At 38.3% G+C, this 18,076-nt stretch overlaps 1 protein-coding gene across 4 annotated transcripts in view; it reads left to right on the top strand.

Annotated features, from left to right (window-relative positions):
- The window catches only part of snama (something that sticks like glue), a 184,268-nt gene extending 166,816 nt beyond the window's left edge, over positions 1-17,452 (top strand). For all 4 annotated transcript variants that reach the window (XM_083125383.1, XM_083125384.1, XM_083125382.1 and 1 more), the window contains one exon: positions 13,592-17,452. In XM_083125383.1, the coding sequence (XP_082981509.1) occupies positions 13,592-16,781 (3,190 nt within the window). In that variant the 3' untranslated portion in view covers positions 16,782-17,452. The remainder of the gene's footprint in view (positions 1-13,591) is intronic.
- The last annotated feature ends 624 nt before the right edge of the window (positions 17,453-18,076 follow it).

The raw sequence follows: 18,076 nt of genomic DNA, 5'->3' as shown, positions 1-18,076 counted from the left end.
CATGGTGCCGCCACCACCATACTTCACTGTGGACACTACACACTCGGGTAACAGACGTTCTCCGGGTAATCGCCATACTCACATTCTCCCATCTGATTGAAACAGTATGAAGCGTGATTCATCGCTCCATAGGACCTTCCGCCATTGCTCCACCATCCAGTTTCTCCGTTCTTTACACAAGCATAGTCTCTGCCGTTTATTGTTTTTTGATATCAGGGTTTTTTGGGCAGGGGCTCAACCATGATAACCAAGTGCATGGGCCTCCTTGCGAAGTGTCTTAGTCGAAACAGTCAAATTGGTCGCACTTTGAAACACTTCTGTAATCGAATGCATCGGACGGTCCTGTTTTTCCGAATCTCCCTCTCAGCACTCTCCTGTCCCAGTCGTCCAATTTCGTGGGTCTTCCACTTCGTGGTGCATAGCTGCAGTGTCCCTTTTCCTTCCACTTCTTGATTACAAAGGCTACAGTTGATTTAGGGACCTGTCGGGCATCAGCTATGCTACGTATACTCATGCCTCCTATGGAGCAGCCTACTATGATCCCTCTTCCAAACTTGCTGAGCTCTTTCCTGTCCGTCATTTTATCAGCGAATGATCTGAGAAGCCTCCTGCTGCAGTATATATACCCGTCTGTACTCTCTTTTCCACGAGGAGTTCGTTTCAGAGTTGAAACCGGGGTGTCCAATGACTTTCTTCCACATAGTGTAGTAAACATATGTTTCACACCTTATATCTCATTGATATGATAAAAAAAATCTTGAATGAAATGGACACAACATAGCAGTTTGGATTCTCAGATTTTGAAAACTGCTAGTTTTGTATATCAAAAAAAAGAATAGAAGTTACATTTTAAGGAGCATATAGCTTCTGTCACTCTAAATTCTACGTATGAGAGTGTTTTATTCAAGATGTTTTTTATTACATAGACATAGAGTAAACACACTGTGCAATAAAGAAAATACAAGTATAAATACATATGAGTGATAGAAGAGATAATATTTGTGTGTTTCTTTGTATTGATTGTATTAATTTATGGGTTTTCAAAATTAATGCATTTGAAAAAGGGTGAAAACAAATGGGGAAATACCTCCCATCATTATACGTATATCAGTGGTGTTATGTCATGGTACATCATGAATTCATGATGAATAAAGCTTATAGAATTACAAAATATGCATTTTTATTTTGTGCAACAAAATACATGTCAATTGATTTTTTAATATGTTAGTTGACATAAATTTTAGAAAACATATAGAAAGTATTCACAATCTTTCAGGGGCGGCGCCACAAATTTTTGACCGGGTGGGCAGAAGCTGTATATTGATAGATTAGGGTGGGCAGGCATAAATGTAACGCCATATATATAGGTATATATCTATGCATGAAAGAGATATATATGTACGACACACATGCATATGTATCCCCTTCTCTCTTTCACTTCTTTTCCCTTTCCTTATCATCTTTTCTGTTTTACTCCCTAATGCCTTCTTATATCTTTCTTTCTCCGCAAGGTTGTTACCTCTTTCTCCTTTTCACTTTCTCTCCTTCCATTCTTCATGCACACACACACACATCACATGTATGTGTGTGTCTGTTCGGTGCCTTCCCTCTTTCTATTCTAATCTATTCTCGCATCTTGATCCACTTCTTTGTCTCCGATGGACACAATTATTTCAAAAAGTGTTTGTGTGCATGCAGCCATACATTCTAGTCACATTCTTTCCTTCATGTCAATGTAGTGAAATAAATGTTAATTGGTAGCATCACATTTTGTCCTTCAAGTGCAAAAATACAAGGTACATACCTACTCCACTTTATATATTAGACGACAGTGATAGAAATTGTGATGGTAGACAATGGTGAAGAATGAAATTAATTTTTCGTAATTTAAATGCATGTTTCCTGATCATATTATTTTCATCATATGAGTTTTTGACTGAAACTGGGGGGTCACTTTTCTTGGCTTACAAGGTTATTACAACTGACAAATGTATCTGAATGTTTGCAGTAACGGCTATTGGGTGCCAAAACTTGTGGGCTAGGACAGTTTACTTTTTTGCTAGAAAAGTCTTAGCATTAAGAGGCCATAGTGCAGGTGCGACAAGTGGCAAAATGTGGCGGGGGTGGGGGGGACTCCCCCCTCGCTTCTCCTAATGGCCGCCACTGGATATTTGGATTAAAATTAATATCTTATTGGGAATGTAAACACACACACACACACACACACACACACGGAAAAACCAATTCTTTGTTCATTCTGCATAGAGTATACCCAGGCTTATGAAAGGCTATTTTGACAAAATATCGCCCAAAAGTAATAATCAAGTAACATTGAAAAATCTGTTAACTAAGTTGTTATTCATTTTCTGAAGTAAGTCTTTGTTACTCGTGCGGGAGAAGTGATACACATATGGTTAGGTAAACACATGCACTGAGGTAACAAATAGTTTAAATTTTGTAGAATGTGATTTTGGACACAAGGAATTCATCGAAATTGATCGGTATACCCGGTAATTCATTTCTTTTTTATGGACGACATGGGTTGTATGAAATGACCTTTTTGAAAGCACTCAAATGTCAACCTCTCTCCTGTTCAGTATACCCTGAAAACTTTAATTTTGCAGGCGAACGAGTCTCTGGTGCCTGGAACCACAGTCAAAATAATAATTTGTGGGGGGGATGTATTTTCAGTGTCTGCGTGTATTTGATTTCGCCCTTAGTCACTTTCATCTAATCACCATTGAACCTCATCGTCGCCATTAGCCAAATTAGCAGAAAAGTGACTTCACATAGAACAAATTAGTTGAATCAGCAACAACTTACTCTTCCAAAAGTGGAGTCAGCAACATCTTACTCTTCCAAAAGTGGAGTTTCATTAGTTCATACCACTTTGAAAATTGAGGTGGTAGTTTCAAGTTCACAGTGTTTCATTGTTGGGTCAAGGCAGCTAACTCTGTGAACAATAACGTTGTTCTCCGAAAGTCTCAAATATTTGTCTCTGGTAATACACCCTCTTACATGAACGCATCTTTTATGGTGGTGATATAACACGTTCCCTGTGAGTTCTGTATATTTTTTTCTCCAATGGCATAACGTTGTCGCCTTATAATGAAGAGGTTCTTCACAATGCACAGTGGTTCGGACTCCATTTTAAACTGTAGATTTAGTCCCGATTAGTCTAAACTTAAAAACAAATAAACAAAATTTTCTTATGGATACTTCGTGACATACCTTTTCTTCTTTACTTCATCTGCATCTACAGATTCTGTTGAACTTTTCGGCTAAACCTCTGATGCTTCTAAAGTTTAAACCATTCTCATCGTGATTGATTAGTTCTCCGACACCCTCAAAACAAAGCTTTCCTTTCTTTAATTCTACATAAGTTAATCACAAGAAAAATTTCATGGTTATGTAACTGATAGGCAAAATTTATGTGTGGAATTAGGATTTCTAAATAGAATTAGCCACCCATTATCAATTCAATAATTCTGTTGCTTTATCCAAACCCAAATAATTGTTTCATCAAAATTAATATACCTCAGTATTGTAGTAGTTATTGTGATTGCTTCTTATTAGTATTTATTAGTAGAACAAATACAAAGTTGTTATTTTGAATACCATGTAGATATTTCGAAATGAAATATAAAAATTGTAATAAAATAAAGAAAGAGTTACTTCCGGAATTTCAATGTAGACCTAATTAAAAGTCGAAATAATTTATTGAGTTGCTGGAGGAAGCAACACTGAGGTTTTTATTTGTTTATTTAGAGATTATTTTAATCATACGCAGGCCGGATTTATACAGGGTGTCGCAAAACTCTTTCAACAACGCTTGGGTGCTGGTAGATATCATAAAAACAAGTAACCTTTCCCTATAAAGTTTACCTCGAAAGCACTTTAAACCTATCCTGTACGTATGCAACCCAACACAGCAAACGCTTGCTCTGACATAACTACCAGGGACGCGTGGCAGGGTTGCCACTAGCGTTCTTCGTTAAGAGGGACAACTTCAAGACAACAACTTGGGAGTCTTGCCTGAGCAAAATCCAAATCATTGATGATACTTGCGATGTTGTAAGAAGCAGTGACAGCATTTATAAACTGAACAAGACAAATAATGGGCAAACTGAAATTCAAGATTACTCATTCCAAAATATCTCCATAATTGATTGATTGATTGATTTGCTTTATTTTAATTCACTTTTCTGCCACCTTTGACTAATCGCAAAGATGAGGATGATATGGTGAAATAACAAATGACACCAATGTCTAGGCCAGGATTTAAACCCGAGATACCGGCGCCGTAGCGAGCTGTGCTAACCACATCACCACGGAGTGTTTCTTCGTGTATCATGCGATATCAATAATTGCAAGGGACACGTGAGAGAGGGGAAATCCACGAACGAACAAATGTAAACATGATGTGCTTTCTGCCTCGTTTCGAACATTTGACATTCGAACAAAAGCTGCTGGCTGCTAGTGCATTACACAATGACTCTACCATCGTGGTTGCAATCACACTCACAGCAAAACATGTCTTTACTGCAGAAATGAACTTTCCTTGACAGTATATTCGTACTTGATTTTTCTAACGCTACTATTATTCCAAGAGTCAAAGTAATTCGTTAAGAGCAGAGAACTAACAGACGTTATAAATTCAGTTTTCTTACAGCGTTCTTTTTACGTTAAGTTCAATGCACTAATAGATGTAGTGGTGCAGTACCTGCTCCCTTTTCAGAAAAATTGGAACTACGAAGACGAATGATCCCGTGACATATTTCTCAAGGCCGGAGCTCTTATCAGGATCCTTCGTTGGAGATCATGTGTAGATCACTAAACGTACTCGATCACCAAGGCGACTCAATAGACTTTTGCTGTTCACAAAATTGTTTTTTTGTCATTGTGCAATACGAGTGACCTTTACAGTTCAGCGCTTGATATAAGTATGCATTTCTTGACTTTGGCTTTTAATAAGCACTGATTTTAATGTGTGAATTTATTCATTTCTAAACGACGTGTTTCATTAAATTAAAAGCAGACCCACGTTTCGGAGTGGTTAGAACATTGCACTACGATGCCAGTGGTCTTGGGTTTTTATTCCTGGCTTGGACATAGATTTTTTTGAGTGTCCGTTCATCAATTTCATCATATCATCACCCATCCCCATGTTCGCAAATTAGCCAAAAGTGGCACAAAAAGTGAAGTAAAATAAATCAAAACAATCAATCAAACATTAAATTAAAATAACCTTGCAATTACTTCCTTATGAGACGAACACGATTAGCAATAACGTTAGCACTGATAGGAATAATTTTCAAGTAAATTGTAATAACATTACAGTGTGCGTGTTCGAAACGAGGCAGCAAACACATCATGTTTACATTTGTTCGTTCGTGGATTTCCCCTATCTCACGTGTCCCTTGCAATTGTTGATATTGCATGATACACGAAGAAACACTCCGTGGTGATGTGGTTAGCACAGCTCGCTACGGAGCCGGTATCTCGGGTTTAAATCCTGGCTTAGACATTGGTGTCATTTGTTATTTCATCATATTATCCTGATCTTCGCGATTAGCCAAAGGTGGCAGAAAAGTGAATTAAAATAAACCAAATCAATCAATTATGGAGATATTTTGGAATGATTAATCTTGAATTTCAGTCTGCCCATTATTTGTCTTGTTCAGTTTATAAATACTGTCACTGCTTCTTACAACATCGTAAGTATCATTAATGTTTTGGATTTTGCTCAGGCAAGACTCCCAAGTTGTTGCTTTGAAGTCGTCTCTCTTAAAGAGGAACGCTAGTGGCAACCCTGCCACGTGCCCCTGGTAGTTATGTCAGAGCAAGTGTTTGCTGTGTTGGGTTGCATACGTACAGGATGGGTTTTAAGCGCATATAGCTCAGAAACTAAGCGCTTTCGAGGTAAACTTTATAGGGAAATGTTACTTGTTTTTATGATATCTACCAGCACCCAAGCATTGTTGAAAGAGTTTTGCGACACTTTGTATATGTGAAGACTCGGAGCTTACAACACCAAGACCCCACCCCAATCCCCTCCACAGTTTCAGTTATAACTTTTCGCCAAGCTACATGAGGTGGTTAATTATACGTATTTCGACATCTTTTCATCACATCTGAAGTACCTAATTTTTTTCTTTATGTGGTACTTTTTAAAGCAGTTTTTTCCCCAGTGAAGGCCTGGAGCTGCAGCCCTTAAGTTCACCCTAAATCCTGATCTCATTTTGACCATACCCTGCATAATTTTGCGCCTCCTAAACCTACTAGCTGCTTCTAATCATAGAAGTATTCAATTGGTCACAGTTTTGTTGTTTCAAGATCTCTAGTAATTCCTTTTGCTTTCTAATGACAAAGTTAAATCAGCTATTTATGGGATGATGATATGTGAACATTTCTAGTATAGATAATATTTATGAGTAAAATATACATGTAATGAACTCCAGAATACACTAATTTATTACAACATTCACATATCTCTAAGTATATGTACTTAGTGATTTTGATTGGGTGGGCAATCAGGTGGGCACAAGAATTTTTGGGTGGGTGCTTGCCCACGTACTTAGTGAATTTGATTGGGTGGGCACAGGAATTTTTGGATGGGCACTTGCCCACCCATGCCCACCCCTGTTGCCATCCCTGCAATCTTTACATAGAAAATTATACTTTTTGATACTCAGGTGCTTTGAGAGAAGTTTATTCTTTTGCACCAGGCTGTCTGAAGAAATATTTGTTTTCTCAAAAGTGCTGTTTGAACAAAATATATTTACCTGTATTGATTGATTTATAATTATTGGAGTCAATTTAGTTAAATCATCAGTCAGATCACCTTTATATATTGTCATAGAATATCCTCAAAATATTCAATAGAAAACAACTCTTAAAAAATTATTACTTATTCACAAAACATGTTGAAAGATTTACAAGCGAAAAATGCATCAGCACACTTGTCAGTTTGCCAGCAGACCAGTGGTTTGTAACCGTGCCAACTGATCATGTGATGCTGGCTCAGTTTTTCCCTACCTTCTCTTTATAATACAATTGCCTGAACATTGAACCTTCTTATCAGTGTTTTTTTGTAGGTAGGTATCCAATAATGAAATGAGCCACAATAGTAACAAGAACTTTAAGGTCACGTGGGATGTTTGTCCTCAGCCAGTGAAGTTATTTTCAGAAATTTCACTTGTGTTGAAAAACTACTACAATATTTCAAATTCTGCAAAATTATGTCTGGTTAGAATTCCAGTGAATCTTCTTGTGGTTTGCTTTCACTTTTGCCTAGATATCTTTATTAGCAGGGAACAATTTTATATGTAAATACATATTTATGTATGAAGCTGAAATCAGTTATATTTTGTATTATCTTTGCGCATCATGGCATGTAGACTCGAAAAATTCATTTTTATTTTCCATATTTTTACATATATTAGGTTTTGGCTAATATTTTAGTTATTTTTACATATTATTTCCATATTTCAGAATATTTCTCAACATATACTCCATATTCATGCAATAACTTCATGCCGCTGCGTGACCGAAAGAATTAGGTGAATTTCTTGCAAATAACTGATAAATTTGAATTACACTCCCATTACGTCTTGTGATATTGAAAGCAGTTTTAGTCAATATAAATCCATGTAAAGAGACAACAGAAGGAAATTCATGTTCGAACACTTAAAACAAAATTTTGTTATTCGTTATTTTGGAAGCAGAAAACGAAAAAGTGTTGTTTTACAATTAATGACAATGTAAACTTACTGTATTTTATGTAGCTCGTGTAGTGTCTTGCATTATTAAAGAGGCAATTTTTTTCAATTTTAAGCTCATATTTAACTCCCATATTTTGGTGAAAATAACTAAATATGTATTTACATATTTAGCACATTTTTACTGCACATAAATCCATTCCCTTTTTATTAGTTTTGTGATACAATAAGCTTATTGTCTGTTCGTCTTGAAAGTCTGCATAACCACTTTTTTTTAGATGCAAAATAAATAATATGGTTACTTTAAGTGTTTTTTTATTTTTCCTGCGACATTTCATCCTTGTTTCCCAGAACTTTCTCAAGTGTACGGTAAGATAAACACACGCACAACATAATATGGCTAGTCACTGAACACTTCTGTATTGAAGTGTAGAGTGACTAACCATGTAAGGCTGTGTGTTGTGTGTATGTTTATCTTGTACTACGAGGCATATTCGGAAAGTAAGTACTGAAAGGGTGTAAAGAAAAAAGTAAAATAGTTTCGTACCTCTTTTATTTTCATTACATTCTACAGACCTTAAAGTACTTTTCTACGTAGTTTCCACCGTTGTCCAAGCATTTGTCATAGCGTGGCACAAGTTTTTGTATCCCATCTTCATAGAATGTTCCCGCCTGTAATGAAAGCCATCCATGCACTGCTGATTCGACGTCGTCATCCTCATCGAAACTCTGACCAGCAAGAAACTTCTCCAGTTGAAGAAAGAGATGAAAGTCACTTTTTGTTAAGTCAGGGCTGTAGGGCAGATGATCAAATTGTTCCCAGCCGATGTGGACGAGCATTGTCGTGAAGCAACACAATGCCTTTGCTAAGCATTCCGCATATTTTGTTTTGAATTGCATGATGCAGCTGGATTAATGTGTCACAGTAGGCATCTTGATTTTCTTGAACATTTCAAACCTTGAGAAAACTACAAGAAAAAAGCATGACCTGCTCCCACGAGTGCCTGTGGCTTACTAACAGATGAAGGACGTCAGCGAGAACCCGCACGGTCACGAGTGCAGCATTACAGCGGCAATATTTGCAAATGGTACATACTTTACGAATATGGCTCGTATCTCAGTTTCTTGAGAAATTTCTGGGAAACCAGGATGAAACATTGCAGGAAAAATAAATAAAAAAACACTTAAAATAACCATATCATGTGATTTTGCAGATATCTAGACAGCAGTGAAAGCAAACCACACAGAGATAATATTTTAGTTGTTTTTCAAATGAGACGAGTTTTTGAAAACAACTTTGCTACTGCAGACCAAAAGTCTAGCAGGACATGTGCAGTGAACAGCATAGAGGAAAAGAATATTCATAGTAGCTTATGCTTGGTATTCTTTGTACTCTTCTTACATCTGATAAGACTTTCTTCTACTCTCCTTTGTCAAGATTAGTAGCTGAACCACTGAAAATTGTCTTGTAAGGAACTTTCCTATACTTTGCTGGTTATAACTTCACTGTACCCTCCTGAGACCTGTGCAGATCTGGCAGACATGAAAGCGAGGCAACAAAATGATGGCTCCACATGTACTATGCATAGACCTTAGGGAGTTTTTGTTTTTAGATTCAGAAAACATTATTCCCTAACATACACGACATCATACCAACGATTTTGATGCAATGTTGTTCAGTTTGGTACAGTCATGGACACTTTTAGGTTGTAACAATTCCATTGAAAGTTAATGGGATTGTTGCAACCCAGAAGTGTCCATGACTGTACAAACTGCACCCCTGAATGTTGGTAGTAAGCAGTCCAATAGCATTTGTGCTCGTGATGGCAATTGAAGGCACAGGGGAAAACAATCGAAGTCCACTTTTGGAGGAAATGGAGATTTTGATGCAATGCTATTACAGGGGATTGCCATGGTGGTCTGGTCAGTAGGACATCTAACTGCCGCATGGGAGACCTGGGTTCGATTCCCAGGGTTGGTGATCTAAGCTCGGAATTTCTCTGTCCTTGTCTTTGTGTAAAGTGGCTCTGGGGCTCACTCAGCCTCAAATTAATTTGTACCCGGGGGCAACCCTAGGGGGTAAAGGCAGCCGGAGCATGGTGCTCATTGCATCACCTCCAAAATGCCCAAGATCGAGAATGTGTGGGGTCTACTCCCACATCCCTTAAATATGCCTTCATGGCAGAGTGCTATATGCATGGGAACATCACCTACCTATTGTAGGGGTGGAGTACTACATTCCCACATGCCTAATTCTTTAAAAAACACTACGCTCACAATCCCACAGAAATTAGCATCAAAAAATTCATTCAGGGGAAAACAATCAAAGTCTTCTGTAAAATGTCAAAACCCTAGCAATGTATATTTTAGTGTCTCTCACAATAACTTTTCTAGGAGCAGCGGACATAGATTGTTTTCCTGTAAAATTATACACTTTGCTATGTTATGTTGTAGAACTCGGGAATGTGTGTTGTTAATGTAACAATACCTACCTGAAGATTTTCAGACTTCAAATTGCATTCCTGTAAAAAGTTAAAAAGAGGACTTTGGACGGGAAGCCTTCAATTATTTCTGATTTAGTAGGACAATTAACTCCTTTAACATGAGTACCTGTTAATCCACATGGCATTCATCATTGTGCTACTTAAATTTATACCAACACAGCTGTCTCACACATCGTCATTTGATGCAAGGACTGGACCTCTGCTGTGCCGTGCTTGCAATGTTGTTTTTTAAGTGTTCGGCACATGCCGATTTAAATTACTTCAGACAGGGTTTTAACCTTCTCATCGAATTGTCAGCTATGTTGGGAGACGATGACAGTGTTTTAGCCAATGCTTTTAGCTTTTTGAGAAGAGCAGGCCTTTTCCACTGTTTCTGAGGTAATTTTTAAACTATCCTTACTTTTTAATACATAAATACTTTTTTAATGTGTTGTGTTTGTCCTATGCTTGTCCTTTTAGAATTTGCATATGTAACCTTTTTTTAATTTTAAGGAAAGGGTTTTAGATAGGATTTTTCTCTGTATATACTGAAGGGTGCAAAATGGCGATATGTGCCAACACATCCAAAAATTTGAAATTAATCAGTCATAAATGAGTGTGTGTGCACATGTGTTTATGCATTAAACTAGTCTTTCAATATCACTGGTTTTGAATGTATCGGTATAGGCTCAGCTGTAATAGCTACACAGTGAACTGCAAAAATTAAACCATACACTGTAATCCACAGAACTTCTAGCTATAACATTATCATCGTGACTTCATTTGTTCCACATGTAACGTGGTGCAGTTGTCCATCAGATGTCAATACGTAATTACTGTGATTCTGGTAGGTAAGAACAAAAATTTGGAAAGTAATGTACCATGGTCATACAAACAGCATCTCAGTATCAATTTCATGAATTTAATGCTAATATTTTATTTTTCAGGTTTCAGAATGAAAATAGTGGGACCATATTTTTTTCTCTTATGTGTAATTCATTTTCACATGTTTAGGAGAGGGAACCTGTTTGTTTTTACAATTATTTTTTTAAATCTTCAGATTCTTGTCAAAGTATTGGTTCTTTTATGTTTTCAAGGGCTGCACAAAACTGGAAGATTTCTTCAAAAGGCTGCATGTGCACTTATTTTTCTGCTTATAAAATACTGTGCAAATAAAAACTGATAAGGCTATATCTGTGATTGATGATGTTGCACCTTTCAGCTTGAAAAACATTTAGAAAGGCACTACATGCAATCATTTTTTAGCTACATGTTACCATCTGCAGAGTCAGCAATGAAATTAGCTAGGAAAGCAGAATTGAAGTGTTAATCATGCTTAGTGGGTCTAACTCAAGCCATTGTCATTTAAGCAGTTGGATCTGTTGAGATACAGAGAGTATGTCCTTCCATAGATTTCTGTGCTCAAGTAATGGTTAGCCGACTTCTGTGGTGGAGTGGTTACAACAGCATCCTATGGTGCCATGGGTTCTGAGTTCATATCCCAAACTAAGTGTTCTTCCCCTGCTGAAAATGTTGTCTGCTGTTTTCAGTAGACCTATAGGTGTTTTGAAACATCTACTGTGTTCAGATTTTCAAACAGATATAAATAAAAATTCTTAATAAGGATGAATGAAATGTAATACTTACAACCACCATTTTAAGCTAAAAACACTACATTCATATTAAATATAATACTGAAGAAATTTTTCCCTTTAATTTCTCTACTGTACTGTTTTCAGTAAATCTATAAGTGTTTTGAAACATTTACTGTGTTTAGATTTTCAAATAGATATAAAAACAAATTGTAAATCAGGAGGAATGAAAAGTTAAGTTTACAGCCAACAAGTTGAGTTACATACACTGTATACAATATTACATGTAATACTGATGAGAATATTTCACTTGTATGTATTTCTTCTACTGTACACGTACAGTAGGCCTACTGAAAAAGTTCAGTAGAAGTTCAGTAGGAAGCCATTGAGTTTCAGTAGATTTCCGAGAGACACAGTAGAGTTCAGTTAATAACAGTAGATTCTGTCTACTGAAAACAGTAGAAATTTCCAGCAAGGTTGTGTGTGTTCATTCATCGTATCGCTCATGCTCATCTTCATGATTTGTCAAAAGTGGCAGAAAGGCAAAGTAAAATAAACCAATTGATTGATTGCCTCTGATCCATAATTGGAACCTGCACCTTTATTGTTCACTTTTCAGAGGACAATTGGGAGATGTACTTGAAAACAAAGAAATGGGTTGTTATCTAAAAAGCGCATGCACAAAAATTGATTGCATGGATAGTTTGATCTTATAGTGCTGTTGCTGTTAGTGTGAGTTGTGTGATATTCAACCTCTGGTGAGGATCCAAATTTCACTGTTGATGTATCCCGAGGACAATTAAGTCATACTTGAAAAAGAAGTAGAGGACTTTGGTCTAGGAAGCCAGATAACAGGGACGGTGGGATTTGATGCACTGGTCATGTATCACCCAATTAAATGCTGCTTGGCAGACTTTGAAGCCTGTTGGGTATTTCTGCAACCATCTCTACAGAATTTGTAGAGGTGTCTGAGTTGAGGGTGCTACTGCGGAGAAATTCTGTAACAATTGCAGATTCACTTACAAGCTGTCCCTAGTCTTAATGACATTCTGCTTTTGCTTAAATTTTAACCCAGTAGACCCCCAAATGGGCTCCTGCATAGCTAAATGGTTAGCACTCTAGCCTTTAGTGCAAGTGGTCCTGAGTTCAGTTTCTGATGGGAGCCACCAAAATTTTTGTGTTGACCCAGCATCATCATAGCAACTGGGGACCTGCTCAGCCAGAAAAAAACAACAATGGTACTCAATGCACTGACCATGCATCAACCAATGAAAAATCTACTTGGCAGGCTCTGGCCCTTAAAGGGCTGTTCCACCATGGAGTTTTAGATCTTGAAATGAAACACAGATAATTTATGCTCTCTTCAGCAGACAAAAAATTAATTCACCAATTATCTTTTCACCATTACTCATGACATTAAAGGGGTCATGAAGCAGACAATTTCTGGATACATTTCCGAATTTTTGAGAGTTAGTGTCACCCACAGAAAATGAGAATGATGTTTGTATAGCAAGCTTATACATGCTTCCAGAAACCAAGTATATAATAACCTGAGGGAACTAGTTCATTATATTCCGCTGTGAAAGTTTCAACTACTTTGTTAGAAAATAAGTTAAAATGTCTGCATTATTCATTATTAAAATAGCTTCGAAAATATCTCCATTAAATATGTTGAGAACACCTAACCTAACCAATACATTGAGAAGGATTTTGAAGATTGTAATTATACCCATCATTTTTTCTCATGTTTGTGTAAGGTAATATTAAGATCACATTTCCATTTTGTATATTTCAGATATGCTGACCGATATGCAGGAAGAGAAACAGAACCACAGCCAGCCACAACTCGTTCAACCCGTTACGAAAATAACTACCGGAGATATGACCAATACGAAGCTCATACTTCCACTCCCAGGGAATATCCAGAGTATCGTGAGAAGGAATATGAGAAACCTGCTTACGACAAAGCTGAATACCAGGATCATCGCCACGACACACACAGCAAAGACTATGATCGTGGCAGGGATTATTACGAGAATGACCAGCACGAGAAGGCATCATCATATTCCTACAGCTCACCACCAAGGAAGAAGCAATCCGTGTCACCACAAAGAAGTCGGGATAGATACTCAAGCAGTGAACGTCATGATTATTCTTCGAAAGATGATCGAAGAAGAAAGAAGAGGAAGGGATATGAAAAGGAAGCAAGAAGATCAGAGCCGCCAGAACCAGAGCCTCCGGTAAGTTCCTCGAGTGCTTCCAGAAGAGAAAGAGAGAGAGACCGGGAGAGGGACAGGGAGAGGGAAAGGGAAAGAGAGAGAGTGGTGATAAGGAAAGAATCGTCAGATGAGGAGAAAGGAAAGGACAGGAGAAGCAGAGAAAAGAAGTTACGAGAGGCAAAAACGAAGGAAATGAAGAAAAAGAAGAAAGAAAAAAGAAAATTATCAGCTGAAGACACCGAGAGATCTGAAGTTGGCGAGTCTGAAAATGAGAAGATGAGGAAGAAAAAGAAGAAAGAAAAGAGAGAGGAAAAAGTGCACAGGAAAGAAGACGAGCAAATCGAAGTTGCTAATTCAGTCAAGAACAAGGCTTCAGCATCAAAATCTACAGTGGATGTAAGTAAGAGTCACAAACCAATTCCAGCGCACACCACAGAGAAAATAGTAAAACAAGCAGCAGAGCCCATAGTGAAAAGGTCAATAACGATCAAGCCCATCACCAATAGAAACTTGATTGAAGTTCCTAAACGAGAGAGTAATTTGATAGAGGTTAAGTATGTGGAGGACACGCAGTTTGAAGATAAGCCTCCTGCTTCATCGGAAAATGCAGCCATGCCTATCCCAGTTACTGTTGGTAACCGTGGTGGAAAATCAAATGACCGAGGTGGGAAGTCAAACGAGAGGTTCATTCCAAGCTGCAATAAAGTGTTGCCTCGTATGGCTGCGGAGAAGGCTAAAAATGATAAGGAGCCAGAACCTGTCAAAGCTTCAGAAATAAATAAGGAAGAACCAAAAGTAGAAAAGGAGGAGAAGGAAGACAGAAAGGTGGTGGCTCCAGCTGAAGAAAAGCCTGTAGCTCCAGCTGAAGAAAAAGTTTCAGCACCTTCAGACATGAAAGAGATCAACATGGCCGAAGAAAAAGGTAAAACCCCGGAAACCACAGAAGGTTTGGAGGAAGGTGAAGTCCAAGATGCAGAAGATGAACCTCCGGAAAAAGTTACAAAGAGCGGAGCTAAAGAGAGCTCTGTGATGACAGCGCCGCTTCCCGAAATCTCAAGATGGGAACGTGATGACTATCACATGCAGCCTGTAAGAATGGATAACAGCAGCTCTGGCGACAAATCTGATAAATCAAATAAAGTAGTTACTACGGAGGTTCTTAAAAGAGCTGAGAATGCAATATTCCAGAAAGCTATCACCGGCATCCGACCTATTGAACCTAAGAAAGTTGAGCGGAAAGTCTACTGTCCTGAGAAGGAGGAATTGCCGAGAGAGAAACGAAGGGAAGAAAAGAAGATTGAGTCTGTCTTGGAGAAGCGAGTGATTGAACGGAAAGTGGAGAAGGAGAACAAGCCTGAAAAAGTCGAAAGAGAAGCACGCACAGCGGGTAATTCCCTCCAGATTACAATTCCAACAGGGAGATCGGAGAGATCCATTGAAATCGCTCACGAATCTCGGGGAGCAAAAGTGAAAATTGATCGTGGCCGATTTGCACCGCCCCCTGCTGAAACTTTTGAAAACGCTCCTCCGCCACGGTTACCTGCAAAAGAAAGGTTAGGCATTCGTGTAAATATCGATGTGGAACCAACTGCTAGGAGAAGGGAGAGAGAATCCCGGCACATCAGAAGAGGTTTGAAGAGTGCTGTTGAGAAAAAGACATCAATTTCTAAGTCAAGATCTCGTTCACCAATTCACTCAACCATAAGAAGGTACAGCAGGGAAAGAGAGCGAGTAAGAAGCATAAGTCAGGAGAGAAGTAAAGAAAGGGTAAGGCATAGGAGTAAGGAAAAGGAGAAGGAGAAGGTAAAAGAAAAGGATAAAGAAATTGAGAAAGAAAAGGAAAAACCAAAGCACAAAAGTAAGGAACTGAAGAAGAAAAAGGAAGAGAAGAAGAAGATCAAACACAAGAGATCCAGAAGTTCAGAAAGGGAATCAAAACGGAAGAAGAAAGAGAAGAAGCACCGTAAAGAAAAAATAAAGAAGCATAAACAGGATGCTAAACGTAAGAAAGCAACTAAACGGAAAGAATCTCAGAAAGATGGAGAGAGCAAAGATGAGGGGAAGGATCCTGAGAAAAACGAAAACGTTGGACAACCAGAAGCGGAGACTAAAGGCAGTGCAGCAGCCGAGGGCGCTGCTGGCCAGGAGCAGGATGCAGGAGATCCTGCATCCAAAAAGTCAAAGAAGGAACGGAAAAATCCACGTTTGGCAACCGACCGGAAGAGATCCACTTTGGATGAGGCTCAGTTCGAACCTGATTACGATGCTTCATCCGGAAGCGAATCGGAATCTGAAGAAGATCCAGAGGATGGAGGTGATGCAAAGAAGAATGAAAGTGGTGCAGCACAACAGAAGAAAGAAGATGCTTCTGCAAGCACCGAGGCTAATGCTGGAGAGAAGAAGGAGCAGAAATCAGCAAATCAGAAGGAAGATTCCCCTAAGAAGAAGAGTAGGAAAAAGAGGCCGAGATCAATAAGCTTGAGTAGCTCAGAATCATCCGACAGCAGTGAAGAGGAAGAGGAAGATGATGATGATGAGGAAGAAAGCAGTTCCGAAGAATCGGACAGTGAGTCAGAGTCATCTCACTCTACTCGCAGGAAGAAGAAGCGGAAATCACGCAAGAAGAAGAAGTCACGCCATGTTTCCTCGAGCAGCGAATCAGAAACAGAATCCAGTTCAGAATCAGAAGAAGAGCGAAGGAGTAAGAAGAAGCACAGGCGGAAGGGGGGCAAAACCAAGAAGAAGAAGAAGTCAAAGCATAGGTGAAATGTGTAACAGTGTTCTTATTGCAGAAGACTGATTACCGATGAAGTGTCAAAACCATCTTCAGTGACTACATTGAAAAGTACAGCAGAAAGGAAAGCAATGATTTGCTACAAGACAGTGGTACCTGAATTCTGAATAGCGGCCGTGCTCTTCACTTCATTACATCATGTAGTACACTTACAGCAATTAAATTGTGTCTGCAAAAGATGTATTTATGCAGTAACCCTGTTGTGTGAATGGAATTCTTGCAAACATCTAAGCGTTTACGATATGTCCAATTACTGCAAATTGCATAGAAACTGACGCAATATTGTTGGCTTCATGGAAAAAAAATTGCATTTTAATTGTCTTCAGATTATTTTGAATATTTCCGTTCTGTTTAAATGACTATTGTCATGAAATTCATAAGATGTAATAAGCTTGAAGCAATATGCTTCATATGAAAGATATTTGGTAGATTATCTGATGAGTGCGATAGTAATAGTTGAGTATGGTTGTATGTATTGTAAATAGTTAATTTTTTGGTCTCATAAAAGGATGAGTAGTGTGTGAGAAAAATGTTGAAATATTTGACCAGTGTCTGCTCCTGTTTCATTGTCATAAGTGGCAGCACAGTGTGTGTCTGAAAAAAAATGTTCTTGTTATAAAGAAGTATAATAAAACGGGAGTCACTCTAATGTGGTTTGTTGTCATTAAGTGTTTCTAAAAATTCATAGTAAATTCACAGTAATCTGTAGCTATGATGTTTTATTTACTTACTCTTGTAATTTTCTTCTTTTATCATTACTTCCGGGCAGTGGTAAGCACTAAATTTCAGGGAGGGGTAGTAAGCCAGATGCTCACTCATCAAGTAGTTTTCTGTATACACTAGACCAGTGGTGGCGATTGGTTCCCAAAACTGGGGGGGGGGGGGGCAAGGTGCAAAAACTAGGGGGCAAAGATAGTATATTTCCCTTTGTAGATAAGATTTAGCATAGAGCGGGGGCAAAAGTGGCAAAAATTGGGGGGGGGGCAACTGCTCCTCTCGACGCCCCCCCCCCCAATTGCTCTTACTGCGCTGGACTCTTTTTAATTTGCACTTGAATTTTTATTCCCTTTGAAATTCCTATCGAAGCCAATGTTAAGAATGCATATGTACCGTATATCTCTGAATGCAAGACGACTCCAAATTCAAGACAACCTCCCATTTTTCAACAAGGGATTACAGAAGAACTATTTTCAAAACTTACAAATGGTTACCTTATTACAAGTAACTGAAGGAGACAATAAAAGTACTGGTACACAAAAAATAAAAT

This window comes from Lepisma saccharinum, chromosome 7 (genome assembly GCF_977018435.1).
Source record: "Lepisma saccharinum chromosome 7, izLepSacc3.1, whole genome shotgun sequence".
NCBI lineage: Eukaryota > Metazoa > Arthropoda > Insecta > Zygentoma > Lepismatidae > Lepisma > Lepisma saccharinum.
Note: the sequence above shows the minus strand (reverse complement) of the source record. Positions and strands in the feature narration are given on the sequence as shown.